The sequence below is a fragment of the Caloenas nicobarica genome, chromosome 4 (genome assembly GCF_036013445.1).
Source record: "Caloenas nicobarica isolate bCalNic1 chromosome 4, bCalNic1.hap1, whole genome shotgun sequence".
Classification (NCBI taxonomy): Eukaryota; Metazoa; Chordata; class Aves; order Columbiformes; family Columbidae; genus Caloenas; species Caloenas nicobarica.
This window is the reverse complement of record NC_088248.1, coordinates 34,321,176-34,346,294: the sequence shown is the minus strand read 5'-3', so window position 1 is coordinate 34,346,294 and position 25,119 is coordinate 34,321,176. Positions and strand designations below refer to the sequence as shown.

At 39.6% G+C, this 25,119-nt stretch overlaps 1 protein-coding gene across 3 annotated transcripts in view; it reads right to left on the bottom strand.

The window, feature by feature from the left end:
• The window catches only part of GUCY1B1 (guanylate cyclase 1 soluble subunit beta 1), a 40,531-nt gene extending 16,619 nt beyond the window's left edge, over positions 1-23,912 (bottom strand). For 2 of the 3 annotated variants that reach the window (XM_065634338.1, XM_065634339.1), the window contains exons 1-5: positions 23,837-23,912; positions 23,431-23,504; positions 7,805-7,905; positions 6,832-6,950; positions 1,822-2,019 (exon numbers count right to left, since the gene is read on the bottom strand). In XM_065634338.1, the coding sequence (XP_065490410.1) occupies positions 1,822-2,019; positions 6,832-6,950; positions 7,805-7,905; positions 23,431-23,504; positions 23,837-23,839 (495 nt within the window). In that variant the 5' untranslated portion in view covers positions 23,840-23,912. The remainder of the gene's footprint in view (positions 1-1,821; positions 2,020-6,831; positions 6,951-7,804; positions 7,906-23,430; positions 23,505-23,836) is intronic. The other variant, XM_065634340.1, reaches the window with a different exon arrangement.
• Positions 23,913-25,119: the final 1,207 nt, after the last annotated feature.

Sequence of the window (25,119 nt, the reverse complement as noted above, 5' to 3'; positions counted from 1 at the left end):
TGTTAAATGTCTTAATTGCAGCACAACAATAAAATATTCAGAAATCCTAACAAAGTCAAATTAAAATGATAAGTAAATTTAGAACCAATATTTAAACACCTTTTTGGAACATACATTATTTGTAAGAAGTCCTCGATGGATATTAGTACCATCCAATACAATCTTCTCAACAAAGTAACATTCAGACTGAGGACGCAGTTTGTCCCAAGTTTGTTCTGGTAGCTGCTTTGCACAACCCGTATTTCTACGCTGCCCCACTGATCACTTTTTTCTCTGCACAACCCCTCAACTGTGCTGGCAGAACTCCCTCTGATAGACAGAACAACAAACCACACACAGGAACAGATGTGGGTAAAAACAACCCAGACAAAAAAACCCCCCTGTTATTTAGAACCCAGTTCATTTCCCCAGCCTAGTTTATTTTATAGCTTCACAACAGCTGGAGTGACACAGCTGAAGAAGCTGTCGTAGGACAAGCTTGAGCAGCAGGAGAAGGGAGACTGCATGAGCTGCCTGTGCTACCAAGAGAAATGCTCGTCAAGCAACACCTTCAGCAGTCTTGCAGCCAACTTTCCAACATGGTCCTTCTTGTCTGTCTCAACACCTTGAATAAACACCGACCTGAGTAGAAGATTGTTTTGATTCTGTTGCATCCTTCTATATCTAACACCTGCTTTAAAAGTTTGAGCTATGGATTTCTACAAAGCAGAATCTAAATAAGGACATTAAGCACATAACCATCACTATGCAGAACTAGCCACTCACTTTAAAACTGAGCTAGCTTATAACAAGAAATCTAAAAGGCAAATCCTTCAATATAGCAATACAAATTCCTTTGTCATTGGGTTCCTTGTAAATCTCTTATCATGTTTTTGTGATACACTCATGAAACTGGAATGGATTTTCTGAGCAAGTATACAATGAAACTGTGCTAAAAATGTAATGTGACTAGGAGTAGTCAAAAAAAAAAAAAGAATGCTTGCTGTACCTGCTTAGATTCTTTTCTACTTGGTGAAAAATATTTTATATCAGTTGCAATATTTCTAACAGCAAAAAGATTTTATTTGCTGGTTTTCCCCAGATATATCTGCAACTTGGATCAAGCCCTGATTTTATACTACTACATATGCGAGGCCCGATCAATTAAATCCTTCTGTTGCTCGGCATGGACACAAAGCAGGAGCCTCTTTCCCAGGGGACTTAGCACACATGACGTTATGTAAACTGTGACTGAGTAACATTTTTCCACTTCTGGGGCAGTAGGTGCATATCTAGCCACACTCCCACGCAGTGGTAGCCTGAGATCCACAAGCACATCTTGGTTCTGGGACAGACCTGGCATGCAGGCTGGATGAAAACCCTCTACTCACCAGCCAGGTCTCATCAACACACATCAGCCTCACAGCCTGCACATATTAATAGATGAAGAATCTAGGACACAGGGACAAAACGTCCGTGTTCTCACAGAACACAGTAGACGATAAGAAATATATGCCAAACATGTAGTGGAAAAAAGCACCCCAAATAACCCAGTACCTAATTTCTGTACACGCTGTCTCCTTCTTTGAATAAGGGGATGTTGTCCTGCACTGTTCCTGATTGGGTCTGTTTGCAAATTAGTGCTGACCTTCACAGCACACGGCCGCCATGTCCTTAAAGCAACACAAATGATGACGGCTCTTCCTGAGTCAGTACTGATGCCACTGCTTGGCAGAGGACAGCAACAATGAAAATTACTGTTTGCCATCACTTCACTTTTGATTTTCCTGATTTTGTCCTCCTGACATAAACTTCCAATGTGTACATCCCTTCAGACATTACCTTCATATCTATTTCTGTACCGTGGATCTGTTGAGCTACTGTTTTGATGATTCCAATGACAATATCCTGGAGGCCTTCTCTTTCCGAATAGTAATGCAGAATGAGTCCTTTCCCCTTCTCCGCATCAGTGCATCTAAAGGAAGGGGCTCGCATACCTGGGTAAATGGTAGCAAGGTGGTCATGCAAAGCATCCAGGTTCTGGAAGAAAAAATTAAAAACATGATTATAAGGCATTTACTTATTAGTTCGAATAAAGTAAGTACATACACATGCTATCTAATCTGAACATCTCCTTTCTGCTACTGTTCACAGTCCCAGTGTATTTGCCTTATTATTTGTAGAACTGTCATCATAGCAGGCTCTTCAGGTAGCTTGTGATGTTCTTTCCATCTACTGTGGCAATACTGAGACGATGAAAGTCATCAAAATTGGCACTATTAAAAATTATTCCAGATATTAAGAATTCATGCTTGACCATGCAGTATTTTGAAATACTCAGCTACAAATACGCATGTCTGAATAAACATGAATCTTTTTCCTCATTCTCAATGAAACAGGATAATTCTGACATCACAACAACCAACCCAAGTTTACAGGGCCTGACAAAGTCTCAAATTTTAAAGTAAAGATCTAAACAATCAAAAGACTACTTCCTTACTTACATACTTCCTTTGAGAATAATAGAAAAAAATCCATAGAATACAAGGAACCTATCACAGCTGCTGTAATAATGTTTCAGAACAGGTTATTCAAGAAAGGGAAGAGGTCTTCTATTTTCCCAGCTGATATCCTGGACATCTTATATACTTAACTTTAAATTTTGATCAGAAAAAATGCTGTCTGGAGAGGAAAGTTAAATGATACATTGATAGGCATATCCAATAAGGACAATTAAGAGAACAATGAGATCAAAATCGCACTTAGAACACAACATTAGCTCTAACTTTGATTATGAAGCAATTATCAAGGCTCCAGTTTACTATCATCTGTACATTTAACACAGAAAGAGCAACCTAGAGGAACTTTGCTGGATAGTTCTGCAACCCACATAATTTTTACCTATGTTATAAAATTCATGCAACTCCTTTACATCTTAAGTCCAGAACATTACTGCGTATTTCCAATGTTTTTCTCACACCCTCCCAGGTAACTGCTAGCACCAGGCTTTGCATATTGTTATCTGCCAGCACAAGGAAAAGTGAGATGAAAATATTTTCATTATGCTGTTTCGGCCATTCTCCACCTTTCATGAGCATCTGTCGGTCATCAGATTTGTGGAAGCACACCGAACTTGATTTCATGTGAGCTGTGAAGTGCTCGAACAGCTGCTTCTTCTCCTGGGAAGCCTCCAGAGGAAATGGGACTCTTAGAAATGAATTCCGTAGGATGCACTCAACCTGGAACTTCCTCCTTCAGTTTTTTAGTTTGTTTCAAATTCATGTTTTTGTTGCTATATCAACACCTCTAAATTAAAACTTGAAGAGGCAACAATCTGGGAGTCAATTAATTCCAGCTGTTAGTGGTCATTCAATTGCAAAAAGTATAACACTTGAAGGCAAACTCTGAAGATCTTTGCAGGGTTCAAGACAGTAAAATTGGAAGAGACTGCTTTGAAAGAGTGTGGATGAGAAAAGAGCGAGAGATCTCACTGGCTCCAAGGGAGAGCTTCACAATCTCCTTAATTGGGCACAGAACTGCTCTTTCAGTACATATGCCTCAGAAACAGCTGGGATATATTGACTTTTTGGAAAAAAAATCTTAGGGAGATACATGGGAAAATAGGATAACCTTCCAGTTACACCATCATCAACACCTGAAGAATTTCAAAAGGAGCTTGTTATGGGAAATGGCCAATGTCAAGGACAGAATTTTTACAAGACTGCTGTCTAATTATTAACATGTATGTCTGGCACGTCTTGCTAACAAATAGCAGTAGCCTCATTCTTCCAAGACCACTTTACCACCCTACTACCCCATCACTGCTGACTTTGTCCAAGCAATGTCACAGGCAAGCCCATGTAATATGCCCTTCAGTCTCTACTCCCTAATCATCCAGAGTAAGGACTTGCCCAGGATGTATAGCAGCTGCTTTCCAGTCCCCAATGTGTCTTTTCTCCCTATGCACACAGATTATGGGGTGAGCAAAGAGCTTATTATAATCAAAACCTTGCTCCAACACATACTCAAGAAGAGGTAGAGATGTGCTTCCAGATCAAGAAGCTGAAATCACTCCCAGATCCTGTTGTTTAGACATTGTCATTGTCACTCCCACTCCTATTTTTTATTGTGTTTGATCTATTCTAAATTGATATTGCAGCTTCTGAAAGAAAGAATGTGTCTTTTTTTCTGGTTTGTTCACCTACTCTGGACCAGAGGTATGGTCAGGTACAGATAACAATAGGTTAAGCTCTCTCTCTCAATCCTTGGCTCCTCAGATGTATGCCAGAGCTCGTGCTGCATCCAGAGACACTAATTATAGAGCTTTGGAGAGCACTGATCTGCTCCATGGTGAAACGCAAAGGGATCTCCAAGCAAGAACAAGCAGTGATACTAAATCAGGCTGATCCTGGCCTGTCTAAAAGCAAGAGTTGTGATTGGCACCCGAAATACAAAGATATGCTGTTGAGCTATGTGTGGTACAGAGTATCTGGAAACTTTTCTAAAAGAGGAATTAGTCCCCTGAAGTTTATTGCACTGCAATTATGAACAACGCAAAAGCCATATAAATGATCCCCTGAATAAGAGTACTGATCACTACCCCAGTGTTTGATTTTCATTCAGTTGAAAGCTATTGAACATAACATAAAAGCACACTTGGAGTTTCTTGGGAGGTACCTCTTTTCACATTGCTTCTCTTTGGCATGGTGTCTTTCAATATGATTTGCAATATTTCCAGGCCCGTGTGTTTCATAGAAAATATAAATATTAGATTTAGTCATGCTATCTTTTCCCTTTTTCATGAAGCTTGAAGTATCTGTGTTTCATCTATGAATAAACTAAATTTTCTCCGAGATGTCAGGGGAAACAGGACATAAACATGAGATTTATTTTCACATGCTTCAAAAAACTGCAGCCCTTAATTATTTCATATATCCTGGACTCAGTACAGATTTCAAGAAGCACCTTTTGGAACTCTATTATATATTTTAAGAATCAGACAAAAGTTCAGCACATTAGACCAAATCTGCACCTATTTTTGTAATAAGTATATAAATCAGTTTCCTGATCTAATCTAACTGCTGGAAGATGCAAAAATAATAAATCACAGATAACATTCATTTTCCTTCACAACAGAAAGTTAGAAAGTACACTTTTGGCACAGCTACTAATACATTAGTCCTGTTAAAACTTACAGAAGTATGTAATAGCCAAAGTAACCTGTTAACACTGAAATTCAAAGAAAGCAGCTGAAAATACTGTCATTAGAAGCACACAAATGTAAGCTGTTCACACTTTTATAGAGGTTTAGTGTGTACTACAAACATGTCCAGTCTTTTCATAATCACACAGGGTAAGGAATGGAAAGAGAAGTATACTATATGGGAAAGGAGATGAGGGAAAGGAAGAGGGAAGGACTGGCCCACCCATGTGTACCCAAAGTGACAGAGCACCAGGCCAGCTACACCTGTTCTTTAATTCCTCCCCTACTCTTGCTTAACTCTATCTGCAACTTCAGTACGTGACTCATCTTTAAAAATTACATTTACCTGAAGGCTTGCTTTGAGGGCAGCCAGAGAATACGCTATGAAATATAAAGGATGTCACATCCCGTAGACAGACAACAGTATACAGACCACACATGGTACGCACATGTTGGAGCACAGACATACCCTGTCTGTCTGCCTAGCAATTACAGTCCATGGGATTTGTAAAAGTCTTAGTTGACTACATTTAGGGTACTCTGGAATAATCTAAGATTTTGGGGCAGGTGGTGAGACACAGAAGTAAATATCCTAGTACTCCAGTAAACTACGCACTCTGCTCTTTTTACCAATTGCTGTTGGAGAGATTTTAAGGGAACAGATAACAAGAGGCTGCTAAACTTCTGGCGAAAATCAATAGAGATTTGACACTTGGCTTCTGGGCAATCTCCCATGAAATCTTAATCAGTTCAGTGTTTGTAATTTCATTACTGCATACAGTTGTCTCCAAGAGTGATATATACCACAAGTCTCAAATCAAAGTGTTTTTTTAAGTGAACAATTTTCAGGTGACGAAAAAGAGAAGCCAATTTTTTCTACATGTAGAAATCACACTTTAGAGAAGTCACTACGTTCCATGCTATTGAAAAATCATTCTCATTTTGTTTTGTTTTACAGTGCAGTATCACACTGTGTGCAGTTAGGAAAACACAAAAACTGACTTCACTGCTGCTCTATCCCACTTTCAGCTCATGGATAAAGGATAATGGCTTAGAGATGAGCTGTGTATGAGCCCTAGATCTGTACATAATGTAAAATTAGAAATAACCAGTATTTATAGTAAAAGATAACTTAGGAAAAGAAATATCCTACAAATCTGAAGACCACATTTTCTGTTAGTATAAACAAGGTAAGTCTTTTTACTTAACACACACACAGAAAATTTGAATTGGTGGGTTTTTTCATGTCTCTTGTATTCCATACTTTTGTTACATATGAAAACTCCTGTTTAAAACTTTTCTTTGGAATTTCAAATGAATTTTCAGTTTTATGAATGTCTCTGCAACCCCAGCTTACCTGCCTTCTCAGTCCTTTTTTACAAATTGAACATTCAAAGATGCTAAGAGAAAATTATTATTCTATCAAGTAATTGAATAATATACTAACTGGGAGGGAAAGAGAACAATGCCAAAACTGCTGAGCAGTGGAAAGCTCTACAGAATATAAATACCATGGAAGAAAGTTTTCAGACACCTCTCCACAAATAACTGGAAAATTATACAGTACAACTGTTATCTCCAAATCTCAATCTAACCTGTTGACCATATTTCTGTCTGGTACCCAATATAATTTGGCACAAAATTCTTACCTGCAAAAACTCTCTGACATTTGAGCCCAAGACACGTAGAATTGTATCATAACCAGATTCTTGACAAAACACAAAAAACATCTTCCCAAACATCTGAAGAATTTCCCCGGCATTTAGATCTAGTTAAAACAGGAAAATATGATTCAGTTCAAATACTGCATTTCACGCACATTGTTTACTACTTCAGTCTCATATTCATAAATAAGACAGTACCTAAACTCTACCCAGAGCCAGTAAGTCAAGAATATGAGAAAAATAAGATTCAGGGTCCACAGGGCAAATAATGAGTATTCAATACAGAATTTCATTAGGTGGTAATTTACCAATTACCACTATGACTTTGCCACATTGTGCATTTCATGCATGTATAGCATGTTCTTGGCTAATTACTGATTCAGAACAAATTCATACCACACTTGGGTCTTCAGATAAAATAATGCTGATGGGCATAATTCTATCTTGTAAATTCCAGACCAGAGTTGCAATGACCGAAAATGAACGTTGACCCAGATATGAAATGACATGTGCCCATGCCACAAACATTTCTGTAACTCGGCATGCTTGCTCAGCAGAGAGATCAAGGATTCATTCACAGGCTTCTCTTGCAGCAGTGTTTGAAACCTGGGTGTATTGGCAAGGTAGTTACAGCAGTATGTTGTTACTTCATGACGACTTGTAACACCATGCTCTAAGGACAAGGTATATTACTACAGTTTAAGGTGTACCTGTGACTTGGAATACTTTGGAAGTAATAAAAATCACTTCAAGGAACAAAAGGAATTAAAATATCTTAGATAAATTTAAAAAAAAAATCCTCTCTTCTGAGATTTTTTAAAAATTCTCTCTTTGACCAATACCCTGTTTTCACTTCCTCTGTGGTAAATCCTGTTTCTCTCTGGTACATGGATTTTTTTGGGGGGTGTGGGCTGTACCTTTTATGTGATGAATAGGCAAAGACAGCCGCATTACTTACTAAGGACCTTGCTTGCAGCTGCAACCAGATCATAGGTTTTGGAATCATCATAAATTATTCTGACAAGAAACTGTCCTTCTTCATCCAGCTGTGCCTCCTTCCTAAAAAGAAAATAGAAAAAAATCTTTTTCTTTAAGGAAGAAGCACTATATCGATAAATCAATTATATATTGTTTGGTGTAAGTCTCTTAAATAAATAGGTTTGTGGGTTCTGCCTTTGAGAAGTTACTTAAGACATAAAATTAGAAATAAATCTGTTGCATATCTCAGAGTCATTAAGGTACAATACAAGTACTTCAGACCACATGTGTTCTGAAAATAATAAATAGCTGTAAGAAAATAAGCATGATTTTTCCATACAGAGCCTCACAAAGAAGTTGTTGAACCAATAAAGACAGAATTTGCCATTTAAAATAGGGGAATATCTAATAATTCACTCCAAGATGGGCTCCTTAAGCACTTTTTAAGCAAGTGTTTCCATTCCTTCCAGTTTTGATTACATTTTATTTACAAAAGGCACAGGATGTTTTTAACAAACATTTGCACCTATCTTCAAAGAAATCTAAAATCCAGATGTAGGTACCTAATGAAATACTTCTTTTTTTTTTTTCAGAATTCTGCACATGCCCAGCAGACAGAAAGAAAAAAAAAAGTATGCTAGGATTTTGTAAGGTATTTTTCTTGCATAGCACGTCAGTTCTTCATGACTGAAGTGTCAGCACTTAGCTAAAGCATAATAAAAACACAGATTTCTTCACTAAAGGAAACAATTCTCAACCCCAAGTTTAAGACAAGACTTTTTTTATAATAGCTGTTCACCTTCTGTGATCTCGCCTACGATGACTCTCTATGAAGATAATATGCTTTGCAGAAATAGTGACAAAAGAGGAGACATGTAGGTATTCATGCTCTAATTTATGTGCTCAGAGTGTATTTTGGCTCAGTAAAACTAATATGATCATGGCATTGATAGTATCTTTGCAGGTGGAGGGTCACGGCTACTGTATTAAAAGAAAAGATACCCCTGATCTCCAGAGGTCCCTTCCAATCCCAACCATTCTGTGATTCATCTAATCACAGCTCTCTGCTGCAGAACACTTCAAAAAGACAAAAGAAAGGCAAAGAGGTAGGAAAGCCTAGAAGAGAATGACTGAATCACATCTTCTTATGTCACAAAAAAAAAATAATATAGGGAGATGTTCTTCAGAAAAAAGCCTTAGAATTAGAAAAAATATTATAAGGACAGACGAAGAAGTATTTTTTTATAAAAAGCTAAGCATATGTCATGTCAATCAAAATATTCAACTCAGGACTGGAATAATTATTTTTCTAATGTACAACTGAAAGAGAATCATGAGCAAAAAAACATTTACTAGTACCATGGTAATGAAGGGCTTTCACCAGAGTAGGACAGAAATGCTTCTTGAGATAAGACTTGAAACATACAGTTTAGGAGCAAATATCCCTAACTGCTCTAAATTTTTAATGGTCATCAGAGGAATTATGTACCTATAAAAAGTAGATTCTAAATCTGCTATGTGAAATCCGACATCCTCTTTCACATCTCCATCATCATAACATGATCAACCATCAGTCAAAATTAAAGTCTTTGACTGAAACTTAGATTCTAATTTTCTAGAGCTGGCATAATTTATTTTCAAAATAAAATAATACAAAATAATAATGCCTGCACAACACTTCAAACATTTACAGTTGTAGTGGAATTAGCCAGCCATACAACCAGAAACATTTTCTGCATTACTCAAAGGGGAGAGATGTCCGAGAATTAAGAGCATTTATTCATCTTAAAACTGCTACATGGCACGTAGTATTGCTGATAAGGCCTGATTCCAATCTCACATGGTAGTATTCTATTGATCTAAATGAAATTACTTGTCATTTAGCCCTCCAATTAGTAATCATCAGTCTTTGATAAACTGGTCACTTATCAATGGAAGTCTGGAACCCATTATTTTCTTTTTCCTTTTCATCTTCTTTTAATCGTGTTCATCGAATTCTTACTGATGACCAAAAATTATACTATACTGTTTTCATATTTCAAAAATATATCTACTTTTTAAAAATTAATGAATTAAGTCTTGTAACTGCCACTCGTCACATACATTTTTATGAATGAGCATCTTGAGCTAAAAACAAGCAAAGCAATTTTCCCACAGTAATACGACAAGGCTATAGGGGACGTGAAACTAATCAGTCTATATAATTCTACATAAAAGGAACACCATTCTCTATTCGATGGCATGAAAAACATTACTAAACTTAATGGGCTGGGTTTTTTCTTAAACTCTTTGGGAACTTCCCAAAAGGAATGAAAGAATGGACACTAGCAATCAGGCCAAAACTGGTTGCAAGAGTGTCTCAGAGATAGAAAAAGGTAAAGTACTGTATTATCTTTTTAAAATAACCAATTAAAATAATTTATTCATTACTTGAAGAAAGAGTATGTTTACAAAGAAGCAAGCAGAAATGGTATATGTACACACAGTCCCCTAAACAACTCTCATTTTCATACTCCAAAATAGTACTTCTCGTCCTCTTCCCTGACCATTTACTGAAAGTTTCAGATCAGCCTTTAGGATACCAAGTCTCACAGACTCCTGAAAACAGCTCCCATGCCACATATTCCTACTTTTCCTAAGTAGGGGAGCTGGAATTATTAGTGGAAAACGTCGTCTTGAGGCATATGAGGTCAGTGAGGGACAAGAAAGTAGAGTTTACATTTCCTAAGAACTGAACAGAAATTAATATGAGAAAATAAAACCATCTTGATTCTTTGATTCTCATAACATGCTATGTAACTGGAAGTCAGATACAGTTTGAAGGGAAGTCTGCAAAGCATGAGCAAACTTTCCCACATCTCTGATACACACTATGCTTTCTCTTCATCTCCCTGATCTCAGCCAAACCACAAAGGATAACACAAACATCTGTAAAAGCAATTAAAATCCTCAAAAACACCACATACTTGCACAATTCAGTAGACACAGTTTTTATGTGTGAGAATTTTCTGTATTTAAAAATTGACCCAGTTTGATGACACTGGTGTCTCTTTCCAAACTTCATACATCTCTTTCCAGTCACATTGACTGGAACTTTTCCTGTTTCTTTCTCTGTGCCAAGCCACGCTTCCTTTCTTCTTACTTTAACTGTCTTTAGTTTACTTTGTCAAAGTTTTAATCATTGCCTACATATTTGTTTTTCTGGGTTATTTTTTGCGCTGGATGGATTTTCCTGTCTGCTTTCATTGCCTGGTCACAGAAGTTGCTGTGCATTCGGAACAACAGGTAGCCTGAGAGTGGCTGAGGACAGGACAGGCGATTCAGTGAAGTCAGCTGAAGCCTCTCCCCTGCCTCCAGGGAGCTGGGTCTGCAGCTTCTGAAGCCTTTCTGCCTCCCTCTGTAACCTGATGGCACTAAGAACTTGCAAAAGTCTTTCTCTCTGAAATACTTCATCAGCCTTAAGACTACATGTGATGGGGAAATGCTGCTGTAAGCTTACCCAAAATGGCCAGTGCAGTGTGAAAACACTCCTATTTTTACAGAGGCGCTCGTCCCTCAGCAAGTCTACAAAATTGCAGGTCCTCTAACAAACTTGTTTCAGAGAGCACAGCATCACAGCTGTCAGCACCAGGGAGCCTGACCACAATGTGACCACCAGCAGTCCAGGAAACAGAACAAAGTCACTGAAATATTAATGGGCAAACCCTAAATTGTTTCCTCATGGCTGCAGTTTTCTCACCTAATTACCTGACCCTTACCTGATCTATCAAACCTGCCTGCATTTACACTGAGGAACTGCTTCTACAACAAGGGTGATATGAAAACATACATGAGAGTGTTGTGAAAACTGTTATAAGTAATGCTAAAAGTGAGGCTACTCTGTCAGTTTTGCGAAGCTGCTGTGGCTGGGTGTCCATCACTGGTAATTCCTCCAGCATGACATTGCTGGTTTTAACTCCGCAATCTGTAAGTACCACATATGAAAATAAACCTGCCTCTGTGAAACAACAAGGTACAGCTACAAACCTGGGTATGAGAATTTTAAAAGACCAGACAGCTGCAACTGTTCTTATCTGAACAGCTTCCCTCTCCTGGCTGGTTCACGAGCTGGGATAGAACTGCAATATAACATGGCATCCTTAGATGCAAAGAATTTACATTTGGCTGATCATATTTCATTGAAAACTTCATAATCCATAACTTCATGAAAAACTGTGGCATTTCCCTTGAAATGTTTTGCTGCAGTCTTTATTCCCAGTTTTTGACCAGATAAAATTATGGGACTAAACTAGCATAGCTCTAATGTTTTCTGCCGACCATGGCGTTTGATCACAAAGTCATTAGCAGTAATAACATGTTGGTGGTTTTCTTAAGGGCTTGACTGGAAATGAGCCAAAAGCAACAAGGTCTGGCAAATTCCCAAGCCCTGTTTAATTCTTTAGTGAAGTAGCAGCACTACAGTAGCAAACTTTTAAATTTTATATGGCCTTTCATAATAACTTCTATGTCAAGTAGAACAGAATTTACAATTAATGTCTCATTTACATTTCTAGAGACAAAAGAAGGCTGTGCTTTGCTCTCCAGTAAATTTACATCCAAAACATAAAAAAACCCCCAGGATTTTAATGCTCTTGCTCTAACCAACTCCTATTGTCAGCACATGGGATGTAATATTTCATCGTTCAGAAATTACATCCTATGTTATGCCTGTCCTAACTGCTATGGTCTGGCAGCCCTTTTTATTTACTCTAGACTAATTCTGAATGCTTACACAGAGCTATTAGAATTGTGGGAAACAAATATTTCAGCCCACTTTTCTAAAATGCCTTTGTTTTCCTCCAGAATGTTTATATTATCCAGGTTAATGTGAGGAAGTTTACTTGGGAAAAAAGAACCTTAACCATTGCACCATGGAAAATAGCACAGCCATTTTTCACGTACAGGTTTGACCTTGAAACCAATGGAAAAATTCCTATGGAGTACATCAAAGCAAGACCAAGACTTAAAGCAGCCTTTCCTCCATCAGTCATGCTGACAGACCCCAAAGCGCTGTTGATCTATCAGCACAGAATAGCGTTACAGGTGATACCATGTGCGTACAATGGGACCTTTGAAAATCTTTCCCATTGTGAAACTAGTTTAGTATTTGAAAACACACTACTAATGTTCAAAGGTAATGTTAATAATTCACAGAGATGGATGAAATGTTAAGTGTGGACAAACATTCCAACAAAAACCATTCTTAAAATCAGAACGGATCTCGTACTGCAGAATTTTAAACTGCAGATTGCACACATTTTTATTTCAGAGGACATATTTACTCTGTTTTGATGTAATAAAGATTTCTGTTGCCATCTTTGGAGATTTTACAGACAACATAGTTGGACCATGTCAGGTTGGTTTTACTTATATAGCCTACTCTGCACAAAGCACATTTTATTGTAATTCTGCAGACAGATGGTAGCATTTAAAGGGAATTTGAATAAATCACAATCAAGAAGAGAGTTGCTGCTGTCAGAACTTTTTTATTCATGTGAAGTAGCACTCACTGCCCTGTCTCTGTAGTCAGCCATAAAGCTGGAATTAAAAAAAAAAAAAATTCTTACAAAAAAAGAGCCCTTTCCATTAGAGATCTCTGCATGCAGTAAATATTGAGAAAATGTCATGGATACAAACAGTCAAAAGAGATGAAAACAAGACTGCAAGGAACAATGACTTTGTATCCTGAAGATACACAGGCTTCTCTGTGATATGGCAACATTATTTTTCAGAAGCTTCTGGTTATCACTTTAACAGATAATCTAGGGTCCCAAAAGCACAACGGGATCTCTTCCTATCCAAACTCTGGTCCCAAGCGCATGCCCTGGGTGTGTACCTTGGCCACACCACAACAGCAGCTACTTCCAAGACCACCTCTAGGACTTCTTCCATGATTAGTATTGTTTCTGCTGGGACTTGTGCCACCATTGTGCTTAACTATTCTTGGTGTACCAAGGATGGAAAAAGTGCTCATTAAATTGAAGAGACCAGTCAAAACAATCTTAATGACAAAATAACACTACTGCACTTAGAAACCCAGCATGGTTCTGATCTCACTGATAGGAGCACGTCAAGTTTAATTCCATTCCAAGAGCAACACTATTAAGCAGAATTACATGTGTCAGGGCTAAAGATGGTATCAGTGAAACCAGAATCATTGTCTTTGCAACTCTTTTACATTAAAATGGCAAACTCACTGCTCATTATATTACTTCGCAGATGGTTTGTGTTTTCAAAATGTTTCTCATATTTTTTTCATGTATTTCACAAAGATGCTTTGCTAAAAATTATCAAAAATATTGAAATACTCTTCTCACTCCTTCAAAAAGGAAAACAAAACAGAATAGACTTGTACATGTTGTGGATGGTCCAGAGATATTTTAAAACACCCAGCTGGGAAAAACATAAATTATATTAAGTTACAAGATTAAAGAAAATTGGGAACCTGTCCAGGAAAATGACGTTCGGGGTAAAGTAAATAGGTGTATTTATAGACTTCAGAGCTCTGAGCTATCTCCCAGTTTTACAGGCTGGATATGATAGTGTTTAATGTAGGTTTTCAAAATAAGATAATCCTAGAAGATACACTTAACAAATGTACAAGTTCTTTGCTACTACTCCAAACACTAAAAATATTTTTAAAAATACAAAACTAGTATTATTTTGCTTCATTTTACACAAGTGGACTAAAAGGAATGGTATTTACAAAATACTCTTCTAAGTATTTCATTTATAAGAGTGAGCAATGTTTGTAACACCTGGTATCCTGACAGGTCTAAAAGCACTTCCCAATCTTGGGAAGACTGCAAAGTACCTGAGAGATGCTGCAGGAACACTCACACCATTTTTCACAAAATGCCACTACTTCCTTTCAGCTAAGCCTTTCCCAGAAGAACTAAAGAATTTGGCATCCACACAGTTTGAACTCCTGACCTCCAAGCAGGTCCTTCTGCTGTGAGGAACTGAAGGAGCAGGAAGTGTAGTGGCCTGACCCTATAAATCTTGTGAACATTAACCTCCAGACCCATGAAGAGCCATCTATTCAGCAACAGTTTTAAAGAAAACTTTAAAAAATACTGCTTAGAGCTTTGGAATACTATGGAATAAGGACTTAGAAACAAAACCAACAGTAAGTGTTCCTACTTAATGCCACTTTCTGGATAAACAGTCGTTAATGTTAAAGACGTGTATGGATTAAAAAAAATTAAATTTGTTGTCCTTTCACCACTAATGGCTTTCCAAAGTCTCTTTCTGACATCTATTTATAAGTAATCAGTATTTTTTTCAAAATTGTTACAAGATTGATTGAACAGAACGCTCCATCTTCAGCACTGGGAAAATCCACATGGTGCTATGGAGGCTGCAATAAATCAGTTTTAATGTTTTTTCACAGACCACTGTAATTAGTTGTAACTGAGTCCTACATGATCCAAAATAAGTATGGACTTCCAATCTAAAACTCTAGTGAACAGTCTGGTTTTTCATCAGTGTTCATGGTGAGAAGACAATTAAGATAATTAACACAGTATGTCTGCAACATTTTTGAACATGAAAAGAATCAGTAATTTCAGGTAAACTATAAAGTAAGCATTCTTTATTATAAATTAGTCATGGGCTGGGAAAGGGAAATACGGAGCAAGCTCATAGCAGTTCAACAAATCAGGAGAGATGATTCACACAGGACTGATTACCACCACTGCAATATACAGCTATACATGTCTCTGTGGTAAAATCCATAAGCCACTCCTTAGCCACCTGGAGATTTTTACAGTTCCTGGGAAGAGACGTACATAAGAAAGGAATAGGAAAGCCAGAAATTTGACGGGATAAATCCCAAAGGCATTAATAGGATCCAAAAAAAATGAAGTCCTAGGTAGGCACAGCCAAACCTACGCTTAGATGTTTAAAAGGAGTTTGGCACCAAGGTTCTCTTGCAATCAGCCCTTGTTGAGAAATAGGAGAAACTGGAAGAGTCTTTCATTTGCTTCAGCTACACGATACCTAACTGAAATGCCACACTTCACATTTTGTACAGGTCTTTGATTCTTATTTCCTGTTTAGTTTGCATTTTTATTGCCCAGCCCACATCATAGTTACGTAGACATAACATGCACACGCCTATACATACACATAAATATTTATATGTGTATGTATTTACATATACAAATATAGTTTCTCCAAAAACTCTTACATTCTAAGCTGATGATTATCCAGCTTCTCTCCTAGCAGAAGTGACACGGTTACCACTGTAGACAGATTGGTATAGACTATGGTGCTGTTTTACATGCTTTTTAAAGGATTGCTATGTATATAGAAACTACAGTCAGCTGAAAACTTAGAAAACATGGCATTTTCCAGAATTATTATGAAGAAATCAAACAAGTGTCTCATAAAGGGACACAAGCATTTGATAAGCTTTTTTTTTGTTGTTTTGTGAAAGTAGGAAAGATGGACTGAGGTACCACTTGTAGTGACATGAGTGAAGTTTGCTCCAAGCCGCATGTCCCTGGCTCTCCCCGAACCTGCACGACACAACACGCCAGTCGCCCCATGAGCCCACAGAACCTGCTCCTCTTCCTCCAGGCTACCAGTTCTTCCCGTACTGACACTAGATTCTACTCAACCCTTGCACAACTATTCTGTATTTTATTTTATCCCATTCCTCAATATATAACCTGAGGCTTGATGTTACAGCAGTTTTCTAATCTAATTTCTAACTTTACAGCATAATGTTCAAATCCAGCTCTGAAACAGAATTATTCCTTTGTAACAAGCATTCCTGTGGAACTGATCCCTCTGCTTACTTGCATGCACGAGCACTAATTAGCTCTCCAACAAGAGGTCAATTATACCATTTCCATTTTAAGTGGGCAAGACTACCACAGATCAGAAAGGTTTCATTAACTTTGTGTGCCCGGTTTGAGACACGTGGACCCATTTTTTCAAGGTACTCAGCATTTTTTATGCTCGAAACACAGCTTTCCTGGACCTTACGTGCCACCAGCATCAGACCTACAACTTACCTGAATTCCAAGACCTCTTAAGAGCTTACTGTTGCCACTTGTAACAACAGTCTGTCACTACAGCTTTTGTGTGATTTCAGAAAAGGCCAACAATAGCGTAGTATGAATTATTATTACATCTCAACATTGTGCTAAGCAATAGTAACAGGCCAAAACCTTGATTTTTACAGGGTTTTTCAAAAAATGTAAATTGTGTTTTGCCACCTTAATAAGCAGAAAAAAAAATCTTTGACAAGGTGACATTCTTAACTCAGTATACAGACACAATAAGCCAAGCTAGTGCCTTTATTCTGCAGCTACAAAAGGTTTTCTATTATCCGCTTTGTTTAAGAAGCATAAAAAGATACAGGTTTTGCTATGCCAGAAATTCCCAGGAACCAATGTGAGTTTTAAAAAAGTCTAATTCTGTCCCCTGTAAAAAAAAAATGTAAAACATACTCTTAAAGGCAGAGTTGAGTAGATTTGCTAGTCTATTATTTGATTTTATATTATTTACTATTTTGGAATATAGCTGCAAATAAAATTAATCAGAATATCACATCCTGTCAATGAGTTCATAAGTATCTAAATTCTAGTAAAAATCAGTGGCGGACATTTTTAAATGCATAAATGAATAAAAGCATTTACTTCTCCTGAATTAACTGGGCAACCTGCAACAACAGTGATGTACCAAACTGCTAGGAATGCCTTTGAAAGTCACCCAATAAGCATGTATTCTTAAATCACCTACATTTTACTGCAAAAGCCACACTGAGTTACTAGTCTGACCTATGTTAACCATTACCAACATGATGCAGAAGTTTCTGTGTCTGTTTTGTTTTCTCAAGGCAAATGATAGCCCTACAGCTTATCTCGCTCCCTAAAATTGTACAGGATTTTCTACCACTTCAGTTGAACCCAACTTGAAACTGAGAAGAGATGCTTTCCACTTACATTGTACCAGGGTAACTTCTCAACCCTCCACGTTTCATAGTTATAGAAAACAAATTCTGATGAGTCAACTAGCCTGGAGCTTTGGTAGGTGACAATGTGTGAAGTCTGGGGCAGGACAACAAAATTTTCCTTCCTCATTGGACAAGTGATATATTTTTGCTCTTCTTTTGTGTGTGCTTCCAGACCACTGGATCCATGTAAAGTTTGTGCTACCCAGTGGGCTCCCCAGAGCTGGAGTCTTGGCAGGTAATAGCATGTGTGGACAGCACACACCAGCCTAACCCACCCAAAAAGGAGGACAAAAAAGGACAGAGGCAGGATAATGCCTTAATTCTACACTATGCATAGAGCACCATGAAAATAAGACTATTACTTGCTTTCTGCATCCCACACTGAGGTACAGCCAACAAAGGATATGTGGCTCTTGGGGCACAAAATGCCTATTTTGCTACTCTGCAAGTTTCAACAGAGATGTTATTTTCTAGAATCAATTGGTTTGAACTCTAGGTAGTTAGTTTTTGCAAGTACAGAGTTTTCAGCTTCTGTTCAAGTTTTTCCATGCTCATCAAGCTACACATGGTTTTGTGGGAACTTTTACCATACAAACAGAAGGAAGATGAAGACTGTAGTTGACTATTCATGCCATTTCATTTTGCAAAACCAGTTCTTTCATGTACCCTTATGTGGAGAAACTAATTTATCCTGCAGTCTTGTGATTAAGCATTTTAATGCATTTCTTAATACGATATTTGAGCTCTCACTCCTTTACTTGGCAATATATTTGAAAGTGTCACAGTTTGAGCATCTAACCTCGCCTAAATTCAGATTTAGGAGCCCATGGGAAAAGCCTGTATTCATTTAATCAAACACGAAGGGATACTGTTGGGAAACACAGGATAAATGACTACGTACATATTCCCTGCTGACAACATGGCCCTAGTTCCCACATATTGTCCTGGAGCTGTTTCAAGAGGACATCCCTGTTAATTCTTTTTTGTTACACAATTAAATCTTTAGAGCTGCTGAATGGAGTACTCAGAATTTCACATACATGGGCTGTTCAGCTCAGCCACATGCGATACCTGGTGCAGAAGAGCTCACATTTCATCATTATAGAAGCCCCCTTTAAAAACGTGTAACCACACCTGTAAATATGCCCACCACAAAAAACACACTAGAGAAGACAGACCTTCAGAAGCCTTGGAATTTTTTTTGTATTAATGTGGGTAATCTCTCTGTTTTGACACAGATAGTAATTACATCCACATTACTTACTATCATGTTCACGCACAGCTGTATCACCCAGCAGTACAAATTTGGCCTTGATCAGACATGATAACACAACGGCATGTATGTGAGAATGGTCAGGCCTGACGGCTTTTAGTTTATGTCAGCTAACGTTTATGTTGGCTGCAGAGGAACTGAACATATCTAATGCCAAAGGAATCTTGAGAACCATCTTTTCAAGCCATTTCAATTGTGGCCACACAATCCGAAATAGCCCTGACAAAATAAGAGATTTGAGAGAGGTCTGCTCTTAAGCGGGAAAGGGACAAATCAAAAGTGTCTTCTGACCAAAGATGTGGTTAACAGCTCTAAGTAACAGTTTACTTACTAAGAAAATAACTGTTTGCAGAACTAGTGGAGTGTTGATCAAAGAAGCATGTCTGTGTATTCCAGGTTCTAAGTCTCTCCTTCCAAGGACTGAAGGAGTGAACTACAATGCAAAGCCCACATTCAGCTTGCAACTGACAGTAAGCAAATGAAATTATTATGCTGAACCATCTTCACTTTCCATTAAGAAAAATCTGCTACTGCAGAATTCAGCAACTGCAGAAGGTCTCTCCCCAGTGGTGCTCACTCGTCCTCTCTCATCCAGCTTCGTTAAATCCCTCTAATACTTCTTGGGCTTCATCACAAAAAAGCTGTCCCCAAGACCAAATTCTCAATTCTGTGAGTGGTAGCCAGAGAAAAACTAAGGAGAAACAAGGTTTTGAGACTTTGCAGTTACGAAAATTAATAAAGGCTCCATTAATGAAGATGATCTTTCATTGATCATAATCCAGCTTTCTTCACCTTATTTTTAATTCAACTTATTTGGGATCAGCAATGTTGGTTCAGAAATACATGGACCTGAATTGTTTTGGGTTTTAAGCATTTTAATTCTAGTTCTTTAGCAAAACCAAGCCATATTTCCATTGAGCTGACAAAACTGATATTCAGTAAAATTTCAGAATATATACTATAATTTTTCCACGAGCTTAATGCCTTGTGTTAAAAAAAAAAAAAAAAAAAAGTTGTTTAGTTATGTTAGCTATGCTCTGTTTTAAAAGTGGATTAAAAAAAACCCCATGGAGTCTAACTTTCCCAAGAATTCTACTTTGGGACATTTAAAAACAAAACCAGTACGTATCTTTTTCAGAAAGATCGTGGTGTCACAAGAATGTTGAAAAATAAGTGAAACAGCAGAAACAGAGACTTGAAACCATCATTCTGACTCAGTTAACATTAAGTGATGGCAATGAAAACACCACTCTCATAAAAGCATCAAATTCAACTATTTGGTCTCCCATAATCTATATTTAAGAACTACATTCAATGTCACTTTTGAGTGAAGAAGCTACAGAAGACAAAAGTTTTCACGCTTCAGCTGGAGCATACCCTTTCAACTCACTATTTAACTTTTCTGAATGTACTTCTTTTTCTTGAAGAATGACCTGTTTTGATTACTTCACTTTATTCAGTTCTATGTTTTCTTTTCACTTTAATCAATATTAAGTACTAATTCACCCACTGGCATTTGAGAATCACTCAGCCATCACAACCCACCACTCTGCAATGCTGATTCACAGCTGCTGCGGTGACTTCAGGGAGAACAAAATAGCAATATGTGTTCAGATCAACATGAAAAAAAAGAAAAAAAAAAAAAAAAGCTTAGATGTCAAATTTTGTACTGAACTACCCAGAGCCCTTTCTGCTTCACAGAAATGCTTAAGTTGTTGCAAATTCAACCACACTAACAGCACAAAGTTCCTCTCATGTTTTTTTAAACAGCAAAAGACTCTTGACTTGGCCAATTACTCCCACAGTTCAATCATCGGTGATTCAATTGATTCAAGCCAGCATGCCGCAACACTGGTGTATTTCTTCCTGTTGTTTCCTAAACGATTAACACTTCCAACAAAGCCTTTGCAAGAAGTGTGTATTCACTTACATAAGGTAAAACATCTAACCTCTTCCACAACACTACTGCAAATGCACCACAGGAACCTAAAGCACCAAAACCAACAAACATTTAGTGGCTACCAGTTGACCCTGTACTATCCCCTAAACCAGCACAACCACAATAATCTGTTCCAGTGCGATATATAGGGGGTTGTTTGGTGGTTTCTAAACTCCAGGATACAGAAGTTTTTAAGATAAATCCTGCTACATAAATACCCTGTTGCAAACACTTTAGCATAAGGAACTGTTGCATATGTTGGCTTTTTCTTGCAGATGATGTTCCATTCTTCTGTTTGGGTGGTGTTGTGGCACAGTTTCCTTCCAGAAATCCATCTTCTCTGTGAAGTAACAGCAGAGACTACCTGTTGGGCTGCTACAAGACAGAAATGTTTCTCAGCTGAAAGACAGAAACAGGATGTAGCAGCATCCTGAATTTTCACAGCTGACCTTTAGCAAAATATTTCATATCTTTCTATTAAATTTCTCCAAAATGTTAAATAAGTAATACTCCTCATAGGCTTTACTTAACCTCAGTATTCTATTAGGTGTGTGTAAAATTGTCGACACAGGATGCATCAGGAATTATGACTGGGTTCTGACACTCTGCAGCATGACTTTGTGCTAGAAGGTGAAACTTTGTATATTCTCAGATAGATTAGCTTTAAATACAAACTCTGTTCACTGGGTAATCTGGACAAAAGTGGACCATAATACTCACAAGCATGTTGGTAAGGGATGGCATGCCAGGAAAGAGTGAACGTGATTATACTTTATACATATTTTATTATAATTTTCATGGAAAATGATTTATAACTTTTTTTTTTTACTAAGTCTCTTGACTTAGATGTGTCACATAAAACCAGCATCAAACCATAAGAATTCAAAGTAGGTCAGTGTGTTTAAATAAGATATGTAAGAAAAAGAAATGTATATAGCTCACTTAACTTACATCCCAAAACTGTGTAGCATTCACTGAAGACTCATCTATGCAATCCATAGAACCGCATTTGCAAAATATAATTTATAGACTGTCAGGGATCGCAGGAACAGTGAATGTCTGCCGAACCAGAACTTTGGACTCACCATCTCTGGTGATTTTAAAGACTTGGCCAGATGGAAGTCATAGCTGAGCTCTGATCTAGTGCTGGTGACAGTCCTGGTTGGAACAGAGACTGGACTAGCTGACCTCCAGAGGTCCTCCAACCAACATTTCATGGTACTGTGTAAGATTACCACATTCTTAATGACCGCATTAATGAAAAAAAGTGCCATGGTGACAGAAATCTCACAGTTAAGAGCAGTCCTTTCACTCAAAAAATTTTATCAGGACAACGACAACACAGCTACATTGGCGTATTAAAGCTGGCCCAAAATAAATGGAGACAGGAGTATAGAAGAACGCGTCAAGCTGAAAGAAGACTCTTTTCACCAAGTTGGATCATCTACTTGTCCCTTAAAACATATGATATCAACAGATCACATTAACCATTTCTTCTAACCACGTAGCTACTTAAAGCCTTACAATGTAAGCTTAAAATTCTGTAAGCATTTATGTCTTTTTAAAAATATTTCTAGTAGTTTTTCCTAAGTATCAATACTACCATATTTATGGAAAATTGAATTTTCTTTGCACTACTCATGTCAAACTTCTTATGCAATCCCACGATTCATCAAAAGTTTAAGTGGAGACAGTCATCTCCTTGGAAAAATGCCAGACAAGCAAGGGCTGGACACAAGAAATCACGTTGAATAGAAGAAAGCAAAAAATCATTCTTACACGTACATGAAGTTATACTTCTACATAGCAGAAGCTTTTTAAATATCAAGCTGCACACACTACCAAAATCTCACACTCATTTTAGATGGAGTTTACCAGCTAAAAACTGTATGTCAGTTCATTCAGGAACGCAAAGAGACATAGCTGTTGCACGGTTCACCTGGGGACCTGACCCAAGGAAGGGCCTCCGTGCTTTCTGGCACATTTTGCCCGCTCGGTACTTCTGTCACACACTTTGCACAACCGAGGGAACCGCGGGGACCGATGTCATCTCCGCTGCGGCTCCTGGACACCGGTAAAGATGGCACAAGGTGGGACTGTGCGGCGTTCAGAAAGGCCTCGAGCGGGACGAAATGCGGCAACAACAACCGCGCCGTGCCGGTGTTGTCGCGGCTGAAAGCCACCCCCGCGGGACCGCTGCCAGGCGCTCGTACAGACCTGCCGGTACCGGAGAGCCGCGCGGGGCGTCACACGGGGCGCCCACGGGCCCCGGCCGCCCTCACAGGTACCCCCGCGAGAAGATGGCCCCGCCACGGGGCGGAGGGACACGCACACGGAGCCGCACACGGACACGCACACGGGAACGCGCACGGACAGGCGCACACTCACTTGATGTCCTCCCAAACGGCGGGGCCGTAGTTGCGGATGACGAGCAGCTCCAGGGCGTGATTGACGAAGCCGTACTGCGGGGCAGGGCGAGGCGGCGGCGCGGTCAGGCACCCGGCGGGGGAGCCCCTTCTGCCGCCCCGCAGCATCACATCCCACCCGTCCCGCCCCTCCCACCCCGGTGCCGGTCACCCCGGCAGGACGCGACCCCTCCGAAACGCACCCCTCCCCCCCCCCCCCATCTCCCCGCCAAACAAAGGGCTGGGGCTCGGCTCCCCTCACGGTTCCCTCTTCCCCAAGCGAATTCAGCCTCTTCCCTCCCACCATGGGCCCGGGCAGACCAGGCCAGGCCAAACGTCTCCGTCAGCCCCGCTCTCCCGGGTAGGGAAAGCGGCCCGGCGGAGCTCACCATGGTGCCGCCGCCCCACCGCCAAAGCCGCGGAGCAGATCAGTCCCGATCGCCTCACCGCCTCCCCCGGCCGCCACCGCCCCGAGTGGCATCCGCCGACAACCAATGGCGAGCGCGGCCGCTGCTCTAGTATCCAATGGCGCGAGCGGCCGCCATGCTCTCCTCCAATCAGAGGCGGAGGCGGGACTGCGGGTGGCTGAGGGATGCGGCGGGGTGAAGGGGCTGGGCGCGAGGGCCGCGGGCGGCCGCTGCCCCGGAGCTGCGCGCTGTCCCGCCCAGCGGGGAGCTGGAGGGCGCGGGCTGCGCCGGCCGCCCCGGTAGCTCGGTGGGTTCTCTGTGCGTTCTCTGTGCGTTCTCTGTGCGCACTGCCAGGTCTGCGGCTCCCCCTGCGCCTCCTCAGGTGCTGAGGCGGCGGCGGTCGGCGGGATAACAGCGTTTGCTGTCCAGGCCGGCGTGTGCGGGAGAGCGAAGGAGGGACAGGCCGAGGAAATACGAACATCCCGCACGGGTTTCTTACCCCGATGCTCGCCTCAGCGGGGAACCCCTCGAACCTCTGTCGTACGGTTCCTGCGTATCAAAAAGAACTTTCAAAATGCTTTTCTCCAGCTGGTGTTGCTGGGACTTGCCAGACGCTGAGAAGATTAATTGAAGTGCCCGGCAGGTTCCTGGTGGTCGGGGAGGTACCTGTAGGGTACTGGTGCCAGTGCCCTTTGCAGCGGTTGCCTTCGCGGGAACGGAGATGTGTCCTCAGTTGCAACCACTTAGCTTTTAGTGTCCCCTAAAAAGTGAAGAATCTGAGGGGCAAAATGATCACAGACATTTCCGTTTCTGTGCATTCATTTTGCAAAGGCTAGTGAAGTTAGAAGCATAATAATGAGTGCTTTCAGTAACTTTTTTTGGTGGTGTTAAGTCTTCGTCAGTAGCCAACATGAATAAGCAGTGCATTGTGTCAGTACCCTGCTGCATATGGGTTCTCAAAGGGTTCTCCAAGTAAGGTATGACTCTCACAACAGAACTTCTTGAGCATAGGATTACTGGCAACATGCCAAGGATTTTCCAGAAATAACACACTGTCATCACATGTTATACACATGGAACAAAAAAGATGTTGCAGCACTTGAAAAAATACATTTAGTTTAAAGCCCGTTGTACCACCTAAAGACCTGGCCTCAGTGTATGAAATAAAAATCCCAGGGAGACTACTAGGTTTTTTTTGTTTGCTTGAATCAAAATATATCCAAAAGATAATGACATTACCTAAGAGGACAAATGCTTGATGGCTA